Source organism: Camelina sativa, chromosome 2 (assembly GCF_030686135.1).
Source record: "Camelina sativa cultivar CO46 ecotype springtype chromosome 2, ASM3068613v1".
Taxonomy (NCBI): Eukaryota; Viridiplantae; Streptophyta; class Magnoliopsida; order Brassicales; family Brassicaceae; genus Camelina; species Camelina sativa.
Window position 1 is genome coordinate 1157417 of NC_141881.1, and position 22733 is coordinate 1180149.

At 33.6% G+C, this 22733-nt stretch overlaps 5 protein-coding genes, 2 non-coding genes and 1 pseudogene across 11 annotated transcripts; 6 read left to right on the forward strand and 2 right to left on the reverse strand.

Annotated features, from left to right (window-relative positions):
• Nucleotides 1-2: 2 nt before the first annotated feature.
• LOC104713157 (pentatricopeptide repeat-containing protein At4g01570) lies at nucleotides 3-2444 on the forward strand. The gene has a single exon (XM_010430220.2). It carries the CDS (start codon nucleotides 3-5, stop codon nucleotides 2394-2396), a length of 2394 nt encoding a protein of 797 aa, XP_010428522.2. The 3' UTR covers nucleotides 2397-2444.
• LOC104713147 (uncharacterized) lies at nucleotides 2358-2960 on the reverse strand. The gene has a single exon (XM_010430209.3). The coding sequence runs from the start codon at nucleotides 2958-2960 to the stop codon at nucleotides 2523-2525; it is 438 nt and encodes a 145-aa protein (XP_010428511.1). The 3' UTR covers nucleotides 2358-2522.
• Nucleotides 2961-5327: 2367 nt separating this feature from the next.
• On the forward strand, nucleotides 5328-5471 carry LOC147948066 (small nucleolar RNA U19). The gene has a single exon (XR_015585862.1). It is a non-coding gene; the product is annotated as a small nucleolar RNA U19 (small nucleolar RNA).
• A 53-nt stretch (nucleotides 5472-5524) lies between these two features.
• LOC147948067 (small nucleolar RNA snoR138) lies at nucleotides 5525-5679 on the forward strand. The gene has a single exon (XR_015586461.1). It is a non-coding gene; the product is annotated as a small nucleolar RNA snoR138 (small nucleolar RNA).
• A 5880-nt stretch (nucleotides 5680-11559) lies between these two features.
• Nucleotides 11560-12775, forward strand: LOC147948068 (myb-related protein 1 pseudogene; annotated as a pseudogene).
• Nucleotides 11908-14639, reverse strand: LOC109124605 (DNA-directed RNA polymerase III subunit). 4 transcript variants are annotated; one of them, XR_755584.3, is made up of 10 exons: nucleotides 14417-14639; nucleotides 14192-14315; nucleotides 13962-14090; nucleotides 13826-13876; nucleotides 13714-13760; nucleotides 13523-13615; nucleotides 13377-13428; nucleotides 13196-13289; nucleotides 12693-12765; nucleotides 11908-12317 (listed from the first exon to the last, which is right to left on the reverse strand). XR_755584.3 is itself a non-coding variant. In XM_010430232.3 (8 exons), the coding sequence occupies exons 1-8, from the start codon at nucleotides 14501-14503 to the stop codon at nucleotides 13273-13275; spliced, it is 600 nt and encodes a 199-aa protein (XP_010428534.1). In that variant the 5' UTR covers nucleotides 14504-14639; the 3' UTR covers nucleotides 13084-13272. The 4 variants fall into 4 exon arrangements, 1 of the variants encoding a protein (XP_010428534.1); XR_755583.3 differs by having other exon boundaries at nucleotides 11908-12765; XR_015574997.1 differs by lacking the exon at nucleotides 11908-12317 and having other exon boundaries at nucleotides 12473-13050.
• Nucleotides 14640-14870: 231 nt separating this feature from the next.
• LOC104707941 (GEM-like protein 2) lies at nucleotides 14871-16031 on the forward strand. Of its 2 annotated transcripts, none has more exons than XM_010430251.3 (4): nucleotides 14871-15038; nucleotides 15146-15247; nucleotides 15374-15654; nucleotides 15731-16031. In XM_010430251.3, exons 1-4 carry the CDS (start codon nucleotides 14921-14923, stop codon nucleotides 15920-15922), a joined length of 693 nt encoding a protein of 230 aa, XP_010428553.1. In that variant the 5' UTR covers nucleotides 14871-14920; the 3' UTR covers nucleotides 15923-16031. The 2 variants fall into 2 exon arrangements, with proteins under 2 accessions (XP_010428553.1, XP_010428561.1); XM_010430259.3 differs by having other exon boundaries at nucleotides 14880-15032.
• A 146-nt stretch (nucleotides 16032-16177) lies between these two features.
• On the forward strand, nucleotides 16178-19839 carry LOC104713196 (cathepsin B-like protease 3). The gene is made up of 10 exons (XM_087479224.1): nucleotides 16178-17601; nucleotides 17843-17896; nucleotides 17979-18059; nucleotides 18146-18307; nucleotides 18518-18592; nucleotides 18692-18817; nucleotides 18907-19125; nucleotides 19207-19320; nucleotides 19418-19453; nucleotides 19539-19839. Exons 1-10 carry the CDS (start codon nucleotides 17524-17526, stop codon nucleotides 19671-19673), a joined length of 1080 nt encoding a protein of 359 aa, XP_087335350.1. The 5' UTR covers nucleotides 16178-17523; the 3' UTR covers nucleotides 19674-19839.
• Nucleotides 19840-22733: the final 2894 nt, after the last annotated feature.

Consider the following 22733-nt stretch of genomic DNA (forward strand, 5'->3'; position numbering starts at 1 on the left):
CGATGCGCCATGGAAGAGGAAGCGCCGTATCAGCTGCAGTTTCCGGTCTATCTCCGGCGAAAAATTCACCACTCCCACAGCTTTGTAATGTCCTTCTCGTCGCGTCTTTATCCAAGACACTGTCTCAGTCGGGAACACGGAGCCTCGACGCGAACTCGATTCCGATTTCGGAACCTGTCGTTCTCCAGATCCTTCGTAGAAGCTCCATAGATCCTTCGAAGAAATTAGATTTCTTCAGATGGTGTTTCACTCTCCTTCCCGGTTACAAACATTCAGCATCAGCTTACTCTCAGATATTTCGTACTGTTTGCCGCAGAGGGCTTCTCGGAGAAGTTCCCGATTTGCTTGGTTCGATGAAGGAAGATGGCGTTAATTTGGACCAGACGATGGCTAAGGTATTGCTAGATTCACTAATTCGTTCGGGTAAGTTCGATTCAGCGTTGGGAGTTTTGGATTACATGGAGGAATTAGGAGATTGCTTAAACCCTAGTTTATATGATTCAGTTCTTGTTGCTCTGGTGAAGAAGAATGAGATGCGTATTGCTCTGTCTATTTTCTTTAAGCTTTTAGAAGCTTCTGATAGCCATAGTGGTGATACTGGTGGGGTTATTGTAAGTTATCTTCCTGGAACGGTTGCTGTTAATGAGCTCTTGGTAGGTTTAAGGAGAGCTGGTATGAGGTCAGAGTTTAAAAGGGTGTTTGATAAGTTGAAGGGGATGGAAAAATTCAAGTTTGATACATGGGGTTATAACATATGTATACATGGATTTGGTTGTTGGGGAGATTTGGATGCTGCTTTGACTTTGTTCAAGGAGATGAAAAGGCAAAGCTCGGTCTCTGGGTCTTCTTTTGGTCCTGATATATGCACATATAACAGCCTGATTCATGTGTTGTGTTTGTTTGGGAAAGCGAAAGATGCGTTGATTGTATGGGACGAATTGAAAGTATCTGGCCATGAGCCTGATAATTCGACGTATCGGATTCTGATCCAAGGATGTTGTAAATCTTACCGGATGGATGATGCAATGAGGGTTTTTGGTGAGATGCAGTATAATGGGTTTGTCCCTGATACTATTGTGTATAATTGTCTTTTAGATGGGACACTCAAGGCAAGAAAAGTCACTGAGGCTTGTGAGCTGTTTGAGAAGATGGTTCAGGAAGGAGTTAGAGCTTCCTGCTGGACATACAACATTCTAATTGATGGGTTATTTAGGAACGGTAGGGCTGAGGCTGGGTATACTCTGTTTTGTGACTTGAAGAAGAAGGGCCAGTTTGTAGATGCCATTACTTTTAGCATTGTTGTATTGCAGCTTTGCAGGGAAGGGACCCTAGAGGGAGCAGTGAAATTGGTAGAGGAGATGGAAACTAGAGGTTTCACTGTGGATTTGGTTACAATTAGCTCACTCTTGATCGGATTTCACAAACAAGGGAGGTGGGATTGGAAAGAGAAGCTGATGAAGCACATACGGGAAGGAAATTTGGTGCCTAATGTTCTCAGATGGAACGCTGGAGTGGAAGCTTCAATGAAACGTCCACAGAACAAAGATAAGGATTATACTCCAATGTTTCCAAGTAAAGGAAGCTTCCTGGATATCATGAACACGGTGGGTTCGGAAGACAATGGAGCTAGGGTTGAGGAAGCACCACCTATGGAAGATGACCCCTGGTCGTCATCTCCTTATATGGACCAATTAGCACACCAGAGCGGTCGACCTAATCCCTTGTTTGGTTTAACCAGAGGGCAGAGGGTTGTAGCAAAGCCAGATTCTTTTGATGTAGACATGATGAACACCTTTCTATCTATCTATCTGTCCAAAGGTGATCTCAGCCTAGCCTGCAAATTGTTTGAGATATTCAATGAAATGGGTGTAACCGATCTCACGAGTTACACCTACAACACCATGATGAGCTCGTTTGTCAAAAAGGGTTACTACGAAACCGCCCGTGGAGTACTTGATCAAATGGGTGAGAACTTTTGCGCATCGGATATAGCAACATACAACGTGATAATCCAAGGATTAGGCAAAATGGGGAGAGCCGACTTAGCCAGCGCCGTTCTCGACAGACTCACAAAGCAAGGAGGATATCTAGACATTGTAATGTACAACACACTGATCAACGCTCTCGGGAAAGCAAACCGGTTAGACGAAGCAACGCGACTGTTTGAGCACATGAAGAGCAACGGAATAAACCCGGACGTTGTGAGTTACAACACGATGATCGAAGTGAACAGCAAAGCAGGGAGATTGAAAGAAGCATACAAGTACTTGAAAGCGATGCTAAATGCAGGTGTTTTGCCTAATCATGTAACCGATACAATCCTGGATTATCTTGGTAGAGAGATCGAGAAAGCAAGATTCGAAAAGGCTTCTATTGTACGAAACAAACCAAAATAATGGTCGTTTTTTTCAATACAGATCAGTAAAGAAAGATTATAAACAAAAGAAGATTCATCAGCGGTTTGCAATCTCAACAAAACCTAATTGCAATCTCTCTAATGAATGATTCAAAAACGAAAAAAATTAAAAGAGGCCAAAGAGAATAGAGAAACCAAGAAGCATAAGCCAGACAATGTGGATCAAAAGCAGAGCTTGTCCAGGAACAGATAAACCAACGCCATTACCAACATCACAAGCTCCTTGTTTAACAACACGAACACCATTGCACAAAGCATCAGAACAACCACACCAGTAAGTAACGCTGTCTTCACCGCAAACCGGATCAGCCCTGAAACACTTAACCGGACACGAAGCAGGTTGAACCGTTCCTTGACAGAAGAAGTCGCCTCTGTTTTTCTCACCGCCGTTGTTGTTGTTGATCTTCTCCGAAGATAACCTAATAATCTCTCCTCCTCCTTCAAAAATCTCCGTCGAAATGTTGTTAGCGGTAACCAAAGATAGATTCAGAAGAATCAGTAAAAGAAACGAAATTACGGCCAATGACGGCGAGATCGTCGACATTGCCGAGATTTTGAGAATTGAATTTCGCCGGAGAATCTGTCAGAAACCCTAAACTATGAAAGCGTGTTTTTTTTTTTTTTTTTTGATATTTTGGGTTTTCCTTAAAGAAGGAAGGTAAAGAATCTGAGAAGAACGTTGTTTCCTCTCTCTTTTCTTGAAAGGAAACAACGAAGGAGAAAAAGAAAGAAAAAAAAGAACAAAAAAGGAAAAAGAAAGAATTAGGAAAAATCTTTGACACCAAATATATATATTTTTGGGTAATTTGCAAATTACAAGGAAAGAAAACAATGTTATATAATTAAAATATTTATGTATGAGTTGGAACAGTTTTGGTTTAACGGCTACCAACAAAGAAAGAAGAAAACAGCGAGCATGCTTACACTTTTACAGTTGGCTTCCCACGTGGCGAACTTTAACTTAGTAAAGGAGAATAGAACTTCTTGCCGTTGTTGATTTAGACATGCGAACTTCTTGCTGTCCTTTAAACCGCGTGAGATCCAGACGGTGTAAATATGAGAATCTTGAAATTCACTATCTCAGTTTATTTATTACTTATAAAAAACTAAAAGCAGTTTAATATTGGGGGAAAAAAGTCAAACTTCTTTATATATCAAGTCCAAATGTCCAAAGCAAGTAAATTTTATAAGTTTCTCCAGATATTATATATGTTAATATTATGTGTTTATTATGAATATATGATGTGTTGTTAGCTTCTTTTTTTTGGTAACAATATGAAGTATTTTATATTTACCATTTTCAAATTTTTGAAAGAAGTTCTTGGTGAATTTTTTAACTAAAGAAATAGCAATAGAATTGTTTTACTATTGATATATATCTATGTATTATCTTATATTAAGTGTAGAATAATTCTAGTTTATCAAGTAGTAGTATACAGCTTATATATATATATATAAGTGCAATGAATGTTAAACAATTTTAACAAAAAATCTTATCATATAGAACTTGATTTTCAAAGTTAGTAACTCACATGATAGTGGCATATGCCAATTTTATCAATTAGAGATTTTTTCATGTGTAATACAATTTTTTTTGTTTTAACAAAATTTAAATTAGAATAGATAATTATAAGAAAACTATTTTTTCAATTTTTTAAATATGAATAGATAGTTCTAATACATATATAAAAGGAAAATTCTAATTCTAAGATAATAATTCTACAAGAGAATTTTTTTAAATTACATAATTAATTAATTTAATATTATAATTAAATAAATTATACTAATTATTAATTCTAAAAGGAAAATGATTATAAATAGTCACCGCGATATAAACAAATAAATTGTCTCATAACAAATTAGTTTCTTAAAATGCTCCACCACTAATTGATATATGTTTTATTATTAAAGCTTTTTATGTAATAATGTACATTTAGTTTTCTCAACCAAATTCTACAAAATTGCTAATGTATATTTATATGGGTTTCTTGTATTTACATCCCAATATATACGAAAACAAAATTTAAATTCAAACAACTTCACAAGATCAACTTTCAAAAACTAATATGTGGTTGAGATTGTAGTAGTGGCAGACTCTCTATGTTTGATCTTTCTTCTCTAATATCATGGGTTTATAAACTTGAAATCAGTAAAAAATCATGATATGACATATAAAGGCCCTCATATAAAATGAGTTAAAAAGATTTGATATTGCGATGTGATACTTTTTTAAAAGGAATTATAGGAAAAAAAATTCTTATGGAAAATATAAGAATTTAAAAAAAAAATAAAAAAAATAAATTGCTTTCGTTTACATAACTCATTTACACAATCTGTACATATGAAAAACATTTCAACATGCGAGAGTGATATTGAATATAAAATTAAGATCCTTGAATAGGCTTGAATTACCACTCTACAAACATCCTATGCTAAACTAAAACTATCTCTTGTCAAACTTTTTTAGAACGTAAAAATTTTTTTCTTTTTTGTGCAACGAAAACGTAAATAATTATGCTAGGGAAAGTACTGACCTCAAAGTTGGCTCTAAGTTACTATTACACTATCAAATCACACTTCATCAAAATATTCTAGAGGAAGAATCTGATATGAACCAAAATACAATACGTACAGTATGTTGATTGAGTGGTTTTAGAAAACCAGACCAAAAAACAACTAAACAATCGGTTATTTAGAAAAGGGTAAAATAGTCATAATCCCTAAACCATTAAAAACCCTAGAAAACAGAGTGAATAAAAAGGGCAGCGCCACTCATCTCTTTGAAGATCATCTTCTTCTTCTTTGTCAAGTCTCTGCGTTCTTGTTTTTTCGTTTTTATGTTTTCTTTTGGGGATAAATCTGCCTCCTTTGAGTAGCTTTATGAACCCTAAGTTATTTAGGCAATTTCATATTTTGGCTTAGTTAGGAGGCGGAGATCAATCTGATCATCAATACTTTTCTGTATTGTTTTGATTTTGTGGCTTTTTGTTCCGTGGAGAAGCTTCTATTGTTTACTTTAAACTGAAGCTTCTTCCTCAAAAAGTTTCAGACATCAGTTTTCCAGAGTTCGTGTTTAAGATATGTATATGTGTGTTATGTGACTTGTCTATAGCCTCCGAATAACGAGAAGGTGAAATATAGGAACACCTTCTGGTTCAGACAGAGGCTTATATCAAAACTCGAATCAGTTTTTATGAGTGAAAAAGCTCTCCTTTTTCGCCCTTCAAATCCAATTATCCTTTAATGGATAGATTCGAATATTTCTTCTGAATTGGTTCTTGATCAAGTTTTGTTCTTTTGTTGTTTTTGTTTTATACAATTCTTCTGATTATATTACATTGATGTGGAGAGGAATTGACGTCAAATTGAATTCTTTGCAAAGAAAGCTTTCACCTCAATTAGCCAAATAAATTAACTAACGAACAAGGTTACTCTTCAATAAGAAGATTCTGTTTGACTTTTTGAAAAAGTAAACACACAATGCCGTACAAGTTCGTAGGCTTGTAGCAGATAGGAGAGAATGTGTTCAACAAAAGTATACAGAGCTTTATATTTGATGTATACTTGATGTATACAGAGCTTTATGTTCAACAAACACACTTATGATAGCAGCCATATACTTGACTGGGACACATGTTGGAAATTGGGATCATAATGTGCAAAGATGTATCCTGTCTATTTAGACCCTTCCTTATTGGCTCTACTGTTCATTCTGACTATAATAAACTCCAGTATCAAAGCTGATTGCAGCAATATTATCAAGCCAAAATGTATGTCATGAAATTAACAACGTTTACGCATAGCAAAACATCAAAAACTTCAGCTCACAAAAGAGAGTGGCCAGAGAAATATGGAGAACTGGCAGGCAGCCTTGCCAACTCTAACGAAGCTCTAAGGCAATGGTGATACATCCATTAAGTTCTTTCACGTCTCAAAATCCTACTATATTAAACTGAGAAATCTAATATAATAAAGTAGGCTTATACCCTCTAAGCAAGCTCTATATATCTGTCATGTGGCATCTCTGAATTTTATGGTTTTTTTTGTTTCTCTCATGTTTAAACTAATTATTATGTTGTAAATGGTTAATGGGCCACATAAATATTTCGACTTCCCAAAGCAAAACCGACGGAATCTCACAGTTCCATCTTCTCCTCTTTCTCGCCTTTCTCTCTTCCCCACCCTCCCATATTATCTGTTCAATTACCGCTAGAAACTCTAATTAATCTCACCTACATTTTCATGATGTTTCGTTGACCAACAACAGAAATCTTAAATCAATATTTCATTTGTAAAAAGATTACATTAACATCGTTAAAAATCATAACAATGATAATGTGGGAAATTGGAAAATCGTGATAGTTCATGTATTTTTTTTATCACCTATAAAATAGTTTAAATATTTTTCTGGCAACGAAAAAAGTTCGTGTATTTTTCTGGCAAATATTAAACAAGTCATGTATTTTGTTGGCATTTTTCCCTTTTTCTGTTTCATCTTTCTAATTTAAAAATATGAGAAACACATTCTTCTATATTTGATTACTATCAATTTATCATCTAATTTAGAAATATATCATTTATTTTCATATATATTTTTGTGACATGAGACATATTGCCATGTAATTTTATTTTAAATTTATTTTGTGGTCTCTTTTTAATATTTTCTTACCTAATTATTTTATATATATTTTATTATAGTATATTTTCTAATTTCAGTTATTCTCTCCTTAATGGTCCATTTGGTGTTTATTTTCTTAAACATATAATATTTATTTTTAATTATACCTAAAATACAACATATTTAATCATATAAATTAATTCATACTTTAAATATACACTTTAGTACTAAATTGTAACAAAAATTACATAAATTGTGAATTGACTATTTGTTTTCACAATTCACTTTCAGTTAAGTACCCTATCAATTATAATTATAACTTCTCTAATTTAATTTTTCAGACATGTAACTTTCATCACTTCTTATCCGATAAATAATCATTCTCACATTCTCCTCCATCATATCTAAAATCCTAAATATTTTTTATTTTATTTTTTTGTTTTTGTTTTAAATGTTCTTGCATTGGTTGAAAACTCAATGGAAGATTATATTTTATATTATATAATATTTTCTAATTTTACTCTCTCCTTACTGATCTATTTGGTAGTTATTTTCTTAAACATATAATATTTATTTTTACTTAAACCTAAAATACAACATATTTAATCATATACATTAATTCATACTTTAAATATACACTTTAGTACTAAATTGTAACTGAAATTACATAAATTGTGAATTGACTATTTGTTCTCTCCATTCACTTTCAGTTAAATACCCTAGCAATTATAACTATAACTCCTCTAATTTAATTTTTGAAAAATGTAACTTCCATCACTTCTTATTCTATAAATAATCTTTCTCACATTCTCCTCCATCATATCTCAAATCCTAAATATTTTCTTTGTTTCTTTGTTTTTAATGTTCTTGCATTGGTGGTTGAAAACTCAATGAAGATAATATTGTAAGATTTTAATAATATATTTTACATTGTTCTCCATTTTATTTCTTCTTGCTTTTATGCACTTTCTTTACTTTAGCTGTTAGATTATTTCTTACATATTCATATATATATATATATATATATATATGTATTTGATTCTTAAAAAAATATGTAATGTTCTAACTTCTAAGGAAAGAAAATTTTGTAATATAATTATGAAATATCAAATCAATTTTTCTTAACTTTCTCTTACCTCTAACAAAATTTTATTACATTTTTTAAGAATACTCATCATTATATTTAGTTTCTGATTAAACATATAATTACATAAAAATCATTAAGCTATATTTATTTAATTCAAATATGTATTTCAAAAGGATTTCTCTATATAAAAAACAATATACTATTCTATTTTCTTTCTAGCTTTTATTACAAAGATGAAACAATTATAACTAAATTTAGCAATGTAAATTAACATGAGGGCCATATAAAAAAGTAAAATTAACCTTTGGAAATTGTACTTTAAAGTTTTGCTTGCACTTCATATGATTTTATAGAGAATGATTTTGTTTCTCTCATTTAATACTTTAGGTTATTTGTTAGCTTATATGAAAAAAAAAATATATTTAAATATTATAGTTAATTTTCATTTTATCATTTTTTTAACCTCAAATTCTCGGAGAAACTAATGAAAATTATTATCAAAGTTAAATAATAATAAAACAAAGAAAATTAAGAGATTTGTATGTGTGATTACATTTAAATTAGTTATATATGAAAATGTAAATTTCCTAAAGACATTTAGATTTAATTTTGTTTGCTTTTTATGATTATTAAATAAAATGAAATTAATTAATACAATTTCTTATATATATAAGAATCCGCACATGCGCGGGATATAACCTAGTACATTTATAAAAATAACTTTAATGTAAAAAGTTACATTAGAATGCCATTACAAATACTACAAAAAAAGATATAATCCTTAAGTCTAATTAAGACAATTTAATTAGAGTAGACAAAATATTAGTTTATTAAATTTGTTGCAAAAAAAAAAAATTTAGAAATATCTATTCGGTTAAACAACTAAGATTTTCTTCAGATATAATATCATAAATATAATCTGATTTTATACAGTTTTTTAGGGTGACAACAAATAGTAAAACAAAAAATAAAAGATCATATATTTTTAAAGATTATGAATAACAAAAAACAGATAAAATTATTTTAACTTTTGTTTAAATAAAAGATTATGAATAACAACTTTGTTTGCATTTGAAACGACATTACTTATGGGCAAGTTCCTGGTTGCACAAAAAGAAGTTCAATAAGTTAGATTATGTAAGAAATATCAATATTGTTACGTGCTCTGCTGTGGTCCAATGCTAATCTCTCACTGTGACTCCGTCTGCTTCAGGGGGATTTTCTTCTACCATGGTCATCACACCTAAAACAGGTTACTAAATACTAATATGTCTATAAGCCTGTTTATCAAATATGGTTGTATTAGCTAATAGCATGACTTGTTATCTCCTCCTCGAAACTAGTTGACCGCTTCATTAATTGAATAAGAGTTACTTACAGTCAAGATAAGGTGGATCTTCATTTGTTTTCCATGTATGCAGAAATAAAAAAAGGTTTAGGCATGGTGATGAATTTATATGGTCTGACATATTGGCGTCCATATTTGGATTCCCCTGGATTTCGTGTCTTGGGTGCGGCTGGCTTGAAAAAATCTGGTCTCACATATTGGCGTTCATATATGGATTTCGTGTCCTGGGTGCAACCGGCAAATCATCCACTATCCCTTTACTCTCTTTCTTCCTCTTTCTCACATAGACAAGTAGCTTTCTCACAACCGGCACATCTGCTGATCCATTTCCACCAGAACCCATCTGTTCCCGCTCTTCTTCCTCGTATGTTCCCGTCAGTTCCCGCTGTAGCTCCTTTGATTGCTGTTCTGTGATAGAATTCCTCTCAATTTGCTCTCTGATTTCTCCTCCTCTTTGTTATTAACTCTCTCATTAGCATCATCCTTCTTTGACGCATTCTCACTAGCATTCTTCTCAATTTGCTCATCTGATTTCTCCTCCTCTCTGTTATTAACTCTCTCATTAGCATCATCCTTCTTTGACACATTCTTTGATTGTTGTTCTGTGTTAGAATTCCTCTCAATTTGCTTCTCCTCTCTGTTATTAACTCTCTCATAATGTACTACCATTTCCTTTGGCCAAGCAATGAATTCGCCAATTGCATTTATTAGCATCTCAATGTCATCTACTGGTGCCCAAAGACATATGTCTATTTTGACCTCAGGCACTGTCACATCAACTTCATCAGGCTTCAAGGGTACATTGTGGAGAAATACACGGCTTGGATAGCAATATCCTATTGCAACAACATCATTATTTCCATTATGGTTGATCAAGTTGCACTTGAAAGGCTCATTTACCACTTGAGATGGAGGTAGTGGCTTCTTTGCCTTCTTCTTGGACTTCTTAAGCTTTGCGATCTCTTCAGCCATCTTACGCTGTAGGAGTCCAAGAAGAAGAAGTCCAAGAAGAAGGCAGAGAAGCCACTACCTCCATCTCAAGTGGTAAATGAGCCTTTCAAGTGCAACTTGATTAACCATAATGGAAATAATGATGTTGTTGCAATAGGATATTGCTATCCAAGCCGTGTATTTCTCCACAATGTACCCTTGAAGCTTGATGAAGTTGTTGTGACAGTGTCTGAGGTCAAAATAGACATATGTCTTTGGGCACTAGTAAATGACATTGAGATGCTAATAAATGCAATTGGCGAATTTATTGCCTGACCAAAGGAAATCGTAGTACATTATGAGAGAGTTAATAACAAAGAGGAGGAGAAATCAGAGGAGCAAATTGAGAGGAATTCTAACACATAACAGCAATCAAAGAATGCGTCAAAGAAGGATGATGCTAATGAGAGAGTTAATAACAGAAAGGAGGAGAAATCAGAGGAGCAAATTGAGAAGAATGCTAGTGAGAATGCGTCAAAGAAGGATGATGCTAATGAGAGAGTTAATAACAGAGAGGAGGAGAAATCAGAGTAGCAAATTGAGAGGAATTCTAACACAGAACAGCAATCAAAGGAGCTACAGCGGGAATGGACGGGAACTGACGGGAACATACGAGGAAGAAGAGCAGGAACAGACGGGTTCTGGTGGAAATGGATCAGCAGATGTGCCGATTGTGAGAAAGCTACTTGTCTATGTGAGAAAGAGGAAGAAACAGAGTATAGTGGATGATGTGCCGGTTGCACCCAGGACACGAAATCCAGGAAAATCCATATATGGACGCCAATATGTGAGACCAGATTTTTTCAAGCCGGCCGCACCCAGGACATGAAATCCAGGGGAATCCAAATATGAACGCCAATATGTGAGACCATATAAATTCATTACCATGCCTAAACCTTTTTTTTATTTCTGCATACATGAAAAACAAATGAAGATCCACCTTATCTTGACTATAAGTAACTCTTATTCAATTAATGAAGCGGTCAACTAGCTTCGAGGAGCAGATAGCAAGTCATGTTATTAGCTAATACAACCATCTTTGATAATCAAATAATCAGGCTTATAGACATATCAGTATTAAGTAACCTGTTTTAGGTGTGATGACCATGGTAAAAGAAAATCCCCCTGAAGCAGACGAAGTCACAGTGAGAGATTAGCACGTAACAATATTGATATTTCTTACATAATCTAACTTATTGAACTTTTTTTTGTGCTACCAGGAACTTGCCCATAAGTGATGCCATTCAAATGCAAACAGAAATTCAGAGAAGGATACACGAGCAACTTGAGGTATCATAAACTGTACTCTGTGGATTCACTATAATTAAGGCAGACAGGCAGTAATAAGTGTTATCCGGTATTTTTGTTCCTATATGTGTAGTAGTAACAAGACCAATCAAGTCGAGCCAAGTTCACTAACTCTCATGAAAAAGATATATGACAAACTCTTATAAAATGTGTGTTGTTCATTTATCTTCGAATATGGACAATTTCTAAATTTATATTCAAACATGTAGAAAGACATAAATCCGTGAAAAATCATTAGTCTAAAGCATCAATAGAGGCAAGACCTACACTATATAGAAACAGAGAGAAGAACTAAGCATTTAGTTATGATTTCATTAAAACATATTTCTCCTAGCAGCCTTTCCTTCTTGCTTAGAGCTTCTATTCCTTTTGCATTGCCCATCATTCTACTCAAAAGAGGACGAAGGCTACTTTCGGGACATTGGTTAAACTGAGCCAGGTATAGCGACATTTGCACTTTTGCAGCTCAGGATAGAGGCTCAAGGAAAGTACCTGTAATCAATTCTGGAGAAAGCACAAGAGACTCTTGGTAGACAGAACCTAGGTGCAGCTGGAATTGAAGCAACAAAGCTTAACTCTTAGAATGAGAAACAAAAGTGTCAGCAGAATATACAGACCTTAGTTTCCTAGAACCAAAAGACCTGCAGAAACTACGCCATAAACAGATGCAAACAACTTATAAAATGGAGCTCACATGGGCAGAAGAAGAAGAAGGCCTCAGAGATATTCATTACAGGCCATATCTTTCCAAAATGGTTAACAACACGGAACTGAGAATCTCGTCATCAAGAAGAAGCACTAAAAGATTCTCAATAGGAGTGGGATTACATGAACACAGAGGAGGGAGTAGCAACAACAGACTAACAGAGTATACAGAAGAAAGTTTCAACGAGAATGGTGAAGATTACAAGCTCAAAACACATACCCGTACAGCTTAACACACGTGACGGAGAGTATGGCAGAACGCGTCCGAAACAGATTGATTTGAATGGTTTCAGCTGGAATTAAGAAGAACTACAAGGTTACAGGATGCAGCAATCTTTTCATGATCACAAGAAGTGAAAAGCCTTGGAGGACAAAGTTTGATTTGCTTTTTCAGCTTGAGGAATTCGTATAAAATTGAATTATTAGTCGAACCAAAGAGACTTTATTTGCGTAGTTGTTATCTCATATAAATATATAAGATAGATGATCTACTAACTTCATGGAAGAATAGTGATATTCTTGAGTGAAGAAAATTCATAGAGACAGTAACATGGACAAGTGTATAAGAATACATCAAGCTGCACAGTTTCAATAAAATTTGGATATCAAGATACTGAAAAACATAACTTCTTACGCTTAAAAGTGAATTTTGTATTCGTAGACGGATGGTTCCAATATGATAAACAAATAAATGCCAATATGATCCTTAAAAAAAGTTTTTACCTAAAACTAAAGCTTGGGACAGGCTCAGCTTCTGTTGTCTGCAAAACTTGATTCTTTTGGGAAACAGAAGGGTGCTCTCAATAAACTGCTTCAACTATATTGGCAAGAAACAAGAGAAACAAAGTTAGTTAGAATCGTTAACAAGTTTCATGGAAACAAAGAATAAAGTTTGAGTGCTTACAATCATCATCCGCCTGATTATAATCATCGTCATCATCATCAAAGTCTTGATTCTACAAAAAACAAAACATTTAAGAACAAAGTTTTAAACCAAAAGAATCACAATTATTTCATTTTCACCATAAAATTTGGAAAAATAAGTAGAACCTGATCATAATCTCCGTTATCAGATTCTTCTCCATCTGATTCTTCAACTTCTTCATCATCTTCTCCTTCTTCTTTCTCTTCCGTGCCTTCAGCCTAACCAAACAAAATCCAAAAAAAACGTTACTGTGAAGTGCTCCCAAAAAAAAAAACCATTTCACTGAACAAAAAAATGTGTTTTGTTTTTTTCATACCTTATGCTTAGCTTCAAGCTTTTCAAACACATCCAATTTCAACAAATCTACAAAACGAAACATAAACCTGAGATTCTTGTTATTACACTGTTGATAAAAAAACACAACGTACCTGCTTCTTGACTCCATTTAGCTCTCTTCACAGGCCGTTCTCTTCGAGTATCTGAAAATCACATTCCCATTTATAAAATCAACAACAAATTGCACTATCTAAACTAAACAAATATGAGATGAAACTGAATCCAAACCTCCAAGAAGTTCTTTAGGAAAGTTATCAGGTCTAAGAACAAGAAAATCATAAAAAGATCCCTTATTATTAGACTTGCTCTTCGGCTTCAACGAGTCTGAGAACCTCTCAATGTCTAAACTCTCATTCTCTGATAATGATTGTTAAATAAATAAAAAAGCTCTTAGCTTTCAAGAGACAATACACATAACAAAAACTAAAATTCAAAGCTTGCTTTGTAAGTGGAGATACCTCTGATTAAAACACCATCGCCTAAATGATAAGGAGAGTTTCTCCAAAACCTATTGAAACTATTATAGCTTTGCACTAATTGAGAGTCTATTGATATTAATTTCCGATCAGGTAACGTTATATCCTGCCCAGCATTACAAAAAAAGATCAACACAACCAAACAGAATCTGCAATTGAAACAAAGATCACAAAAAGGCTCAACCTTTACGAAGAAAAAAAACTTACAGGGAAAATTTCAAAAGGCTCAGGCTTTCCATAGTCAGCAGCACCACCACCTCGTCCTCTTCCTCTTCCTCGACCTCTCCAAGACATCTAAACAATTGATGGATGGATCCCCCAAATTCTCTGTCTCTGTAAACAATTGTGGCGGCGAGAGAAGAAGAAGAAGAAGAAGAAGAAGATGAAGAAAATTAGGAAGTTTTATATATTTATTTATATACCCTTTAATCTTTTAAAATTCCCTTTTTGGCCACATAACTTTACTTTCTATCAATTACGGTAGTCTAAAGCTTCTAGTCTTCTAGAAGAAAACAAAACAGAGTTTAACACTTTATACTTTTTTCAAAAGTCATCAAAGGAATGCGTGCATCTACACGGTCCGTCTATGGAGAATTTGTCTTTATTCGAATCCTCAAAAGTAACGAATAAAAAAGGTACGATAGCGTACAACCCACGGGCCTCCCTCTATATTAACTTCATCTATGTTCCTTTACATCACCAGGTGATATCATGAGTCAACAACAATACAAAGACGACTCGGTTACTAATCACAAAACCAATGGCCATGGCGGTCGTTACAATAATCCTTACGTCCAGATTACTACTCCCACATCAGCTTCTGGTAAGAGTAAGTCTACAAATTGATGGGCTAATTCGTGTTTTATAAATAAATTTAGTAGTGTTCGATGATAAATCTTGATTGATATATACAATACATTTATCTATAATATCTAGGGTCGAAGGATAAGGTTCTTGATGTGTTTAATCGTTGTGGGAAGAAAGCAGAGAACGTAACTCGCAAAGCGGAAGCATTAGCCTTCGGTTTAAAAGACCACCGTACGTGAGCTTGTCTTCTTATAATCGATCGATCCTAAAAACATAGCTCTGATATTTAATTAACATTTAAGAGTAATCTATGGTCTATATATATATATATATATGCATGTAACCGGACATGGACAGTGACGTTTAGTCCTAGCATAAGTGATGCAGCAATGGCTAGGCTTACTCAAGGCACTAAGATGATCGTTGAAGGAGGACCAGGGAGAGTGTTTCGGCGAGAGTTTGGTGTTTTAGCCGCAGAGAAACTCTTAGATTCGTTTGTTTGCTACATATCAACCACTTCAGGACCAGTGACTGGAATTTTATACGTGTCCAACAGAAGGATAGCTTTCTGTAGCGACTATGCCATTCGGCTTCCTCCTTCTGCCGGTGGAAATGGTGTTGTTCCGACATATTACAAGGTTAGAGAACGAGTTTCAAACTTTTTTTTTTTTTGTTATAGAAGATTCGTTCATTAAAAATGTTGTGCTGATATAGGTGGTGATGGAGTTGGAGAAGATAAGTAGCATTAGTTCATCATCGAACGTGTTAAAGCCAAGTGAGAGGTATGTGCATATGGTGACACGAGATGGGTTTGAGTTTTGGTTCATGGGCTTTGTCTCCTACATCGATGCTTTCAATTGTCTCAACAAAGCTCACCGCAATTCCCACACTAATCATGTCTTGTAATCAAATTCTAGTATCACGAATAATTCTTTCTTGACCAATCATAAAACTTGTAAGCATTCGGTTGTCATGGACTCTGTCTAGTAATTAAGAAAACTTTGGGTTTGGGATATCAGTAAAGGGTATGTAGTAAAAACCCTACTCTCTACATTAATCATACTTAAAAAAGAAAAAACGATTGAGTTTGTAAATGACTTAGAGATACAGTTACAAATATGTTTTCAAATAATTAAGGATTTTCTTATTTACCACTAATTTGTGTTAATGCAAGAACTACTGATCCGTATCAAACAAAGCAATAGAACAATGGTTTCTTTTGAACTCTCTTTTGATTAACAGAAAATTTGTTTACAAATTTATTTAAATAATTTAATATTCTCTCAAAACTCTATTTCTAAAATTATACAATAAATCTTATACCATCTTCACCCATGAGCAATACATTCAAATAGCTTAAAATTAAATATTTAATATTTTATTAATAAAAGAAGATATAACCAATAAAAATGAGAGAAAAGAGGAGTAACCTTGCTCAGTTAGTTCTTAGAACCTTAATTAATTAATTTTAACCAATTAATTTTTTTAATTAAAAGCAACCCTCTACAAAACACCACTGGAGATGCTCTTAGAACCCTAAAAAACTTCAAAGTCTCTATAAATTCTTTAGCTTTTTTTTATTCTTTTAAAGCTAAAACTTAATAGCTAGTTAATCTTTCTCTTGTTTGTGCTAAAAACTGTTATCTTTTTCTTATTTGTACTAAAAGCTTACAACAGTTTTTACACTCTATTTATAGAACTAAGCATATGCTATACAACAAGCAAAATCCATATTCTATTTCTAATAGGTTTTGGACAATTTCATTTTTCTTCATAGATTAGGAAATTGTCTTCTTTCTTCATATTCACATAATTTTATTTTAAACATGAAGTTCTTCAATCTTCTAGAAGCATCATGTGACTTTTAAGCCATTGTGAAGCCTCTTGCTTATGGATCTTTCCTTGTCAATCAACGACATAGTTCTTGATACTCTGTTTTTGAACTAGTGTTTTGTCCATCTAAAGTAGTACATCCACTCGTTCAAATGCTCAATCTTCAAACTGTTCAGAATTTTAGTTGATAATTTGGTTATACACTAAATCAACAACGAACCTAGAAAAAAGGAAATAAGATTTGTTGGGATAAATTGAGTATACACAAGTAAAACTTATTCATGGTTGTTATTTGTTAACTTGCTGAATTGGTATAGCGATTTCGTAACAAAAGGTCCAACTCCAACTCCAACTCCCTAAGAATATTACGAACGATGTGTAATGAGTAATGACGCAACGTGGCGACCATGTATACCTTTAACGACCTAAGATTCCGTAGATTGCACCAATCAACGGCTAAGATCTTCTTTTGGCTCCTTCAAAAGAAAACAACTCATTGGCTGATTCAGTTTCCCAAGAAATGTCTGTGTCATTGTGGACTAGATAAGCCACTCTCTCTCTCTCTCTCTCTCTTTTTCCGCTACCTATTATAAAAGGAGACTCCCCCACCACTGAGGTTTCACTTATACAAAAGAGATCTCTCTTGATTTTGGATTTCATCGAAGAGCAAAACCATGGCTGATCACAATACCAAACTCTGTTTAGCCTCTGTTCTCTTGCTCCTAGGGCTCGTCTTGGCTTTTGACTTGCAGGTAACTTTCGTAAATCATCTCTTAATTATCTCCCTAAGTTAAGAAGTTTAGTTCTATGCTTCGTTTAGATGATTAGATCCAATATTATCTATGTTTTGATTGTTTAGTTCGTTGATCAATTATGGTTGCGTATATAAAAAGCTATACTTTATTGTTGTCTAGTAAACATTAAGACAAAGAAAGATCCAAACTTTTGTCAGTTTGTTTGACTGAAACTTTTCTGGGTTTTGTCTTAATTCAGGGTATTGCAGCTGAAAATCTTACTAAACAGAAACTGGACTCGAAGATACTTCAGGTTTTGTCTTAATCAAATTTGTTCTGTTCTTTTGATTCTTACTAATCAAAATTTTGATTTGGATTTTTTTCGCACTAATCAGGATGAGATTGTGAAGAAAATCAACCAAAACCCAAACGCTGGATGGAAAGCTTCTATAAATGATCGCTTTTCAAACGCCACTGTTAAGATCTTTTTAAATCTCTATTAAGAGGAACACAAATCTCATCTAATGATGATTCATTATAAAAAGCTTTGTGTATGTTGCAGGTTGCAGAATTTAAGCGTCTTCTTGGTGTTAAGCCAACACCAAAGCAGCATTTCTTAGGTGTTCCTGTTGTAAGCCATGATCCGTCTCTGAAGCTACCTAAACAATTTGATGCTAGAGCCAATTGGCCACAGTGCACCAGTATTGGAAATATCTTAGGTTTGGTTTTAGCCTTTTCTTTTCCCACAATTTGAGTGTTTAATCCCATTTTGTTTATCTGTTACTAACTCTTGGTTTGTATGTATGTATGTGTGTGTGTGTGTTGAATCCTCTATGAACAGATCAGGTAAAGATTCAATCCTTTGTGTGTTTTGGAACTTTAGATTTACCTCTTGAGAAATATGGTTTTATGAGATTTGTGGTTTTGGTTTTAGGGACATTGTGGTTCTTGCTGGGCGTTTGGTGCTGTTGAATCACTATCTGATAGATTCTGTATCCAATTTGGAATGGTAATAACACTAAATTAAGAATTCAAGAACCAGAATTAAGATTAGTAATCCAAAGCCTAAACTTTTTATTATATTTGTTTGTGTGTTTCTCCAATTCAGAACATTACTTTATCAGTAAATGATCTATTAGCTTGTTGTGGATTCCGTTGTGGTGAGGGTTGTGATGGTGGCTACCCAGTTGCTGCTTGGAAATACTTTTCGTACAGCGGTGTTGTCACTGAAGAGGTAAACGATCAATGTCTCACTTAAATTCTTTAAATTTGGAATTGGTTTAGTTTGAAGTTTACTTGATGATATGTTTCTTGGTATGTTAGTGTGATCCATACTTTGACAATACCGGATGCTCTCACCCGGGTTGTGAACCGGCATATGATACTCCGAAATGTCTGAGGAAGTGCGTTAGCGATAACCAACTATGGAGCGAGTCGAAGCATTACTGTGTTAGCACATACACTGTTAAGTCTAATCCACAAGACATTATGGCAGAGGTTTATAAGAATGGACCTGTTGAAGTCTCTTTTACCGTTTATGAGGTAATTAAGACAATAATACATTTATAAGTTGTTGACTAGGATTTTGATTAGGAATTATTATTAATGGTTTGTTTTGATTAGGATTTTGCTCATTACAAATCTGGAGTGTACAAGCACATAACAGGTTCTAACATTGGAGGTCATGCTGTTAAACTTATTGGTTGGGGAACTAGCGATGAAGGCGAGGATTACTGGGTAATGTTAAACGTTATATCGAGATTATCTTATTGAAATTTTTTGATTAGCCAAGATGATTTATAACGTTCTTGGTTTGTTTATTCAATTGTTGCAGTTGATGGCAAATCAATGGAACAGAGGCTGGGGTGATGTAAGTGTTATTTGTAATGAATTTGCGAATAATTCTAGCTTTTTTTTTTAGTTTTGTTGTTGAGATATATGAAAATTGCATGCAGGATGGTTATTTCATGATTAGGAGAGGAACTAATGAATGTGGAATTGAAGATGAACCAGTGGCTGGTTTGCCTTCAAACAAGAATGTGTTTAAGGTTGATGCCGGTTCGAATGATCTTCCGGTTGCCTCGGTTTAATATCAAAGATGGAAATGTTGCGTCGGTTTAATATCAAAGATGAAACGTTTGTTTATAATATGTTGTTGTATCCGGTGACCGGAAATTGTTTTCTGGTTGGCTGTGAAAATGTTATAGAAATAAATACTTCAACACAAACAATATATAAAATGGTTTTTACATTTAACTTTGGAATTGTGTTTTCCATTAGTGGTTAAATACACTATAAATCGATTAGTGATATGAAGCGATCAAAACGTTTTAGCAATACCACCTCGCTGGTTGGTTTAACTCTTCTCTAAATTAATAAAAGTTAGATGTTAACAAAGAAAAACGGTACCGATACATATACTGCACTTGTGACTTGTTCACACCTATTTAGAAGGAAGGGGGTCAACTGACCTCTCTAAGATAATAAAATAAATTTTTTTGCATGTAAATCAGTCAAGTATCATCTAGTTCTATATAAATTTAAAAATCATTTCTCCAATAATTAACAACTCTTAAGTTATGAAAATTAAAATATATAGATTTTGAAATAATATGTTTTATCTTTGATTTAAATCGTTGTGTTTTACACTTTCAAATTCATTCAAATCAATTTAAAACATAATGTGGATTTGAGCAAATATACATGTGAATAATAAGCCATGCTATGAAAATCTGTTAGAAAAACAAAAATAGATTTTAGCAAATATTTCTAAACCATAGGCACAAAATATGTACTTAGAATAACAATTTTGGATGCCAAAATTATTTGTTGGGTGTTAAATGATGAGATATGTGGGAGAATATACTACATGCATCTTGAGTAGTATATAAAATCAATGAAAATTTGATTAGTGTGTTTTATTAGGCCTTGCAATTAATCTCTTAGTCTCTAATCTTCATTATCTTTTGCATTTGCATTTGAAACTGATGCCACTACATCTCTTTTGTACCTCTCTCACCATGGTGAACTTGTGAAGATAAAATGCAAACATCCAAACGTAAATGATATAATATTATTCTTAGATATTTCAAATTATCAATAATTAATGTGAAATTCACTATATTGACAAAATTTTAGGTAATAATAACTCAATTGACACACTATAGTATCTCATTACTAGATTCACACAACATTTATGTAGAAAGACCAAAAACCTAAATTTTTAGTTTTATTAAGTTTATTCTTAGAAAAACAAATGTAATGAAATCTGAAATAGAAAAAGAAATAAAACAAAAATAAAATTGAGTCACAGAAATTTTTAAATTTTTAGAATCCAAAAACCATAATGTATAAAAATATTATTTATGTATAAACAAATAATTTAAAAATATGATATATAATTTAAAATATGATATATGAAAAATAAGATGTAGAAATTATTATTTATAAATTATAAATATGATGTATAAAAATATGACTTAAAACATACATCTATGTTAATGTATAAGAATAAAATGTATAAACATAAAATAAAAAATAAATTAATTATTTTAATGGCAAATATGACAAGTAATATAAGAAAATATGTTATCAAACAACATATTTTTGGAAACAAAAAACAAAACTGTCATAACATGCAACAACAACGGTTTAATAGTAGGTCTTTTTAGCAAATTTTAAACAACTTTCACAAATCTACTATCAAACTAAACTTTCTTTGTTAATTTGCAGGTTCACTACTACACAGTAGACAACTACACTTACATGACTGACATTGAAAATGTAGATCTTGAAGAAATAGTTCGAAGGCAACATGTTGCAGCTTTCATGCCATCTACTGAGGAGCTATTAGACTACAACATCAATAAAAACCATGTAAGTTTATATTACCAACATCAATAAAAACTATGTTGCAACATGTTGTACAAAAAAACCCTCCAAGTAATTATTTTTTGCAAGAAAACCCTCCACATCAAATAAATGCAGGTCAATACTATGATCTCAAAAGTCACCCGCAATATAACCCTTCTCTGTATTTATGACGTGGCAATTTAAAAGTTTTGTTGTTTTGAGAGCTAAAAAATGGCAGAGCGTTCAGATTTATTTATTTTTACCAAAAAAAATTCCTTTGTCTTCTCTGTTCTTCGTTTCTAAGCCTCTAATCCAAAGAAAAATTCTGATTTTATGTTAAACTGCAGCAAACTTGATTTAGTGCTATAACATTAATATGTGGAAACACGTTTTAGAAAACTAAACCCAGAATTAGCGTCAAGACATGTTAATTGGTCGCAAGGGAACTTCAACATCTCAATGTTAATCCAATAACATAGAATACAATCAATTGGGTCAAATTTTTAAAACCCGATATGTCAATGGACACGAAAGATTGAAGCAAACCCAACCAACCCAAAGAGTTCACATGAGAGCGAAGTGGCAGATGATGACGGCGAGATTTGCAGGGAAACGGAGGGGCGACTTGCGGTGCGGACAATCACGGGCGGCTTGAAACTACCCTCGGAGGTTGTCAGCAAGAGGGTTTTTTTGCACAAAACCCTATTTCTTTCAAGTTCCAATTTATGTATATTTTTTTGTTTGTTTTGTAGTGATTCATACCGAAGATGGACTTTTCACCCCAATGCATACCATTCTCATAGTAGGTTATGACGTCACCACAAACAACCATATTAGATTGTCCAAAATTCATGAGGAGAATTTTGGAGAGATGGTGGATATGCTTATGTCTACCGCTCGACCGTTCGTGGATGTTCACTGTCAGTTTTTCGTCCCATCAAGAGATGATTTTCAAGACCTCCGCGACCATATCAAGCATGATTCTCGACTAGACATAACCGATACTTGACTTATGAATTCCCCCTATATTGACCCCCTAACCGCAGGTCGATTCTCCCCTATTACACCTAAACAATTGTTTTCAGTGGCGGACCCACGTTATGGTTTGTGGTGGCAATTGCCACCAGAAATATTGAAATATCATATAAAAAAAATACACTATACAGAAAAGGCTAAATAGCAGAATAGTGTGGAAACAAAGTGAAATTTGCTCAAGGTTGAGGGTTCGATTCCACCTAGTGGTAATCTGCCACCAGGTCCGCCCCTGGTAAACTAACATCGTTAACTTAGATTGTTCA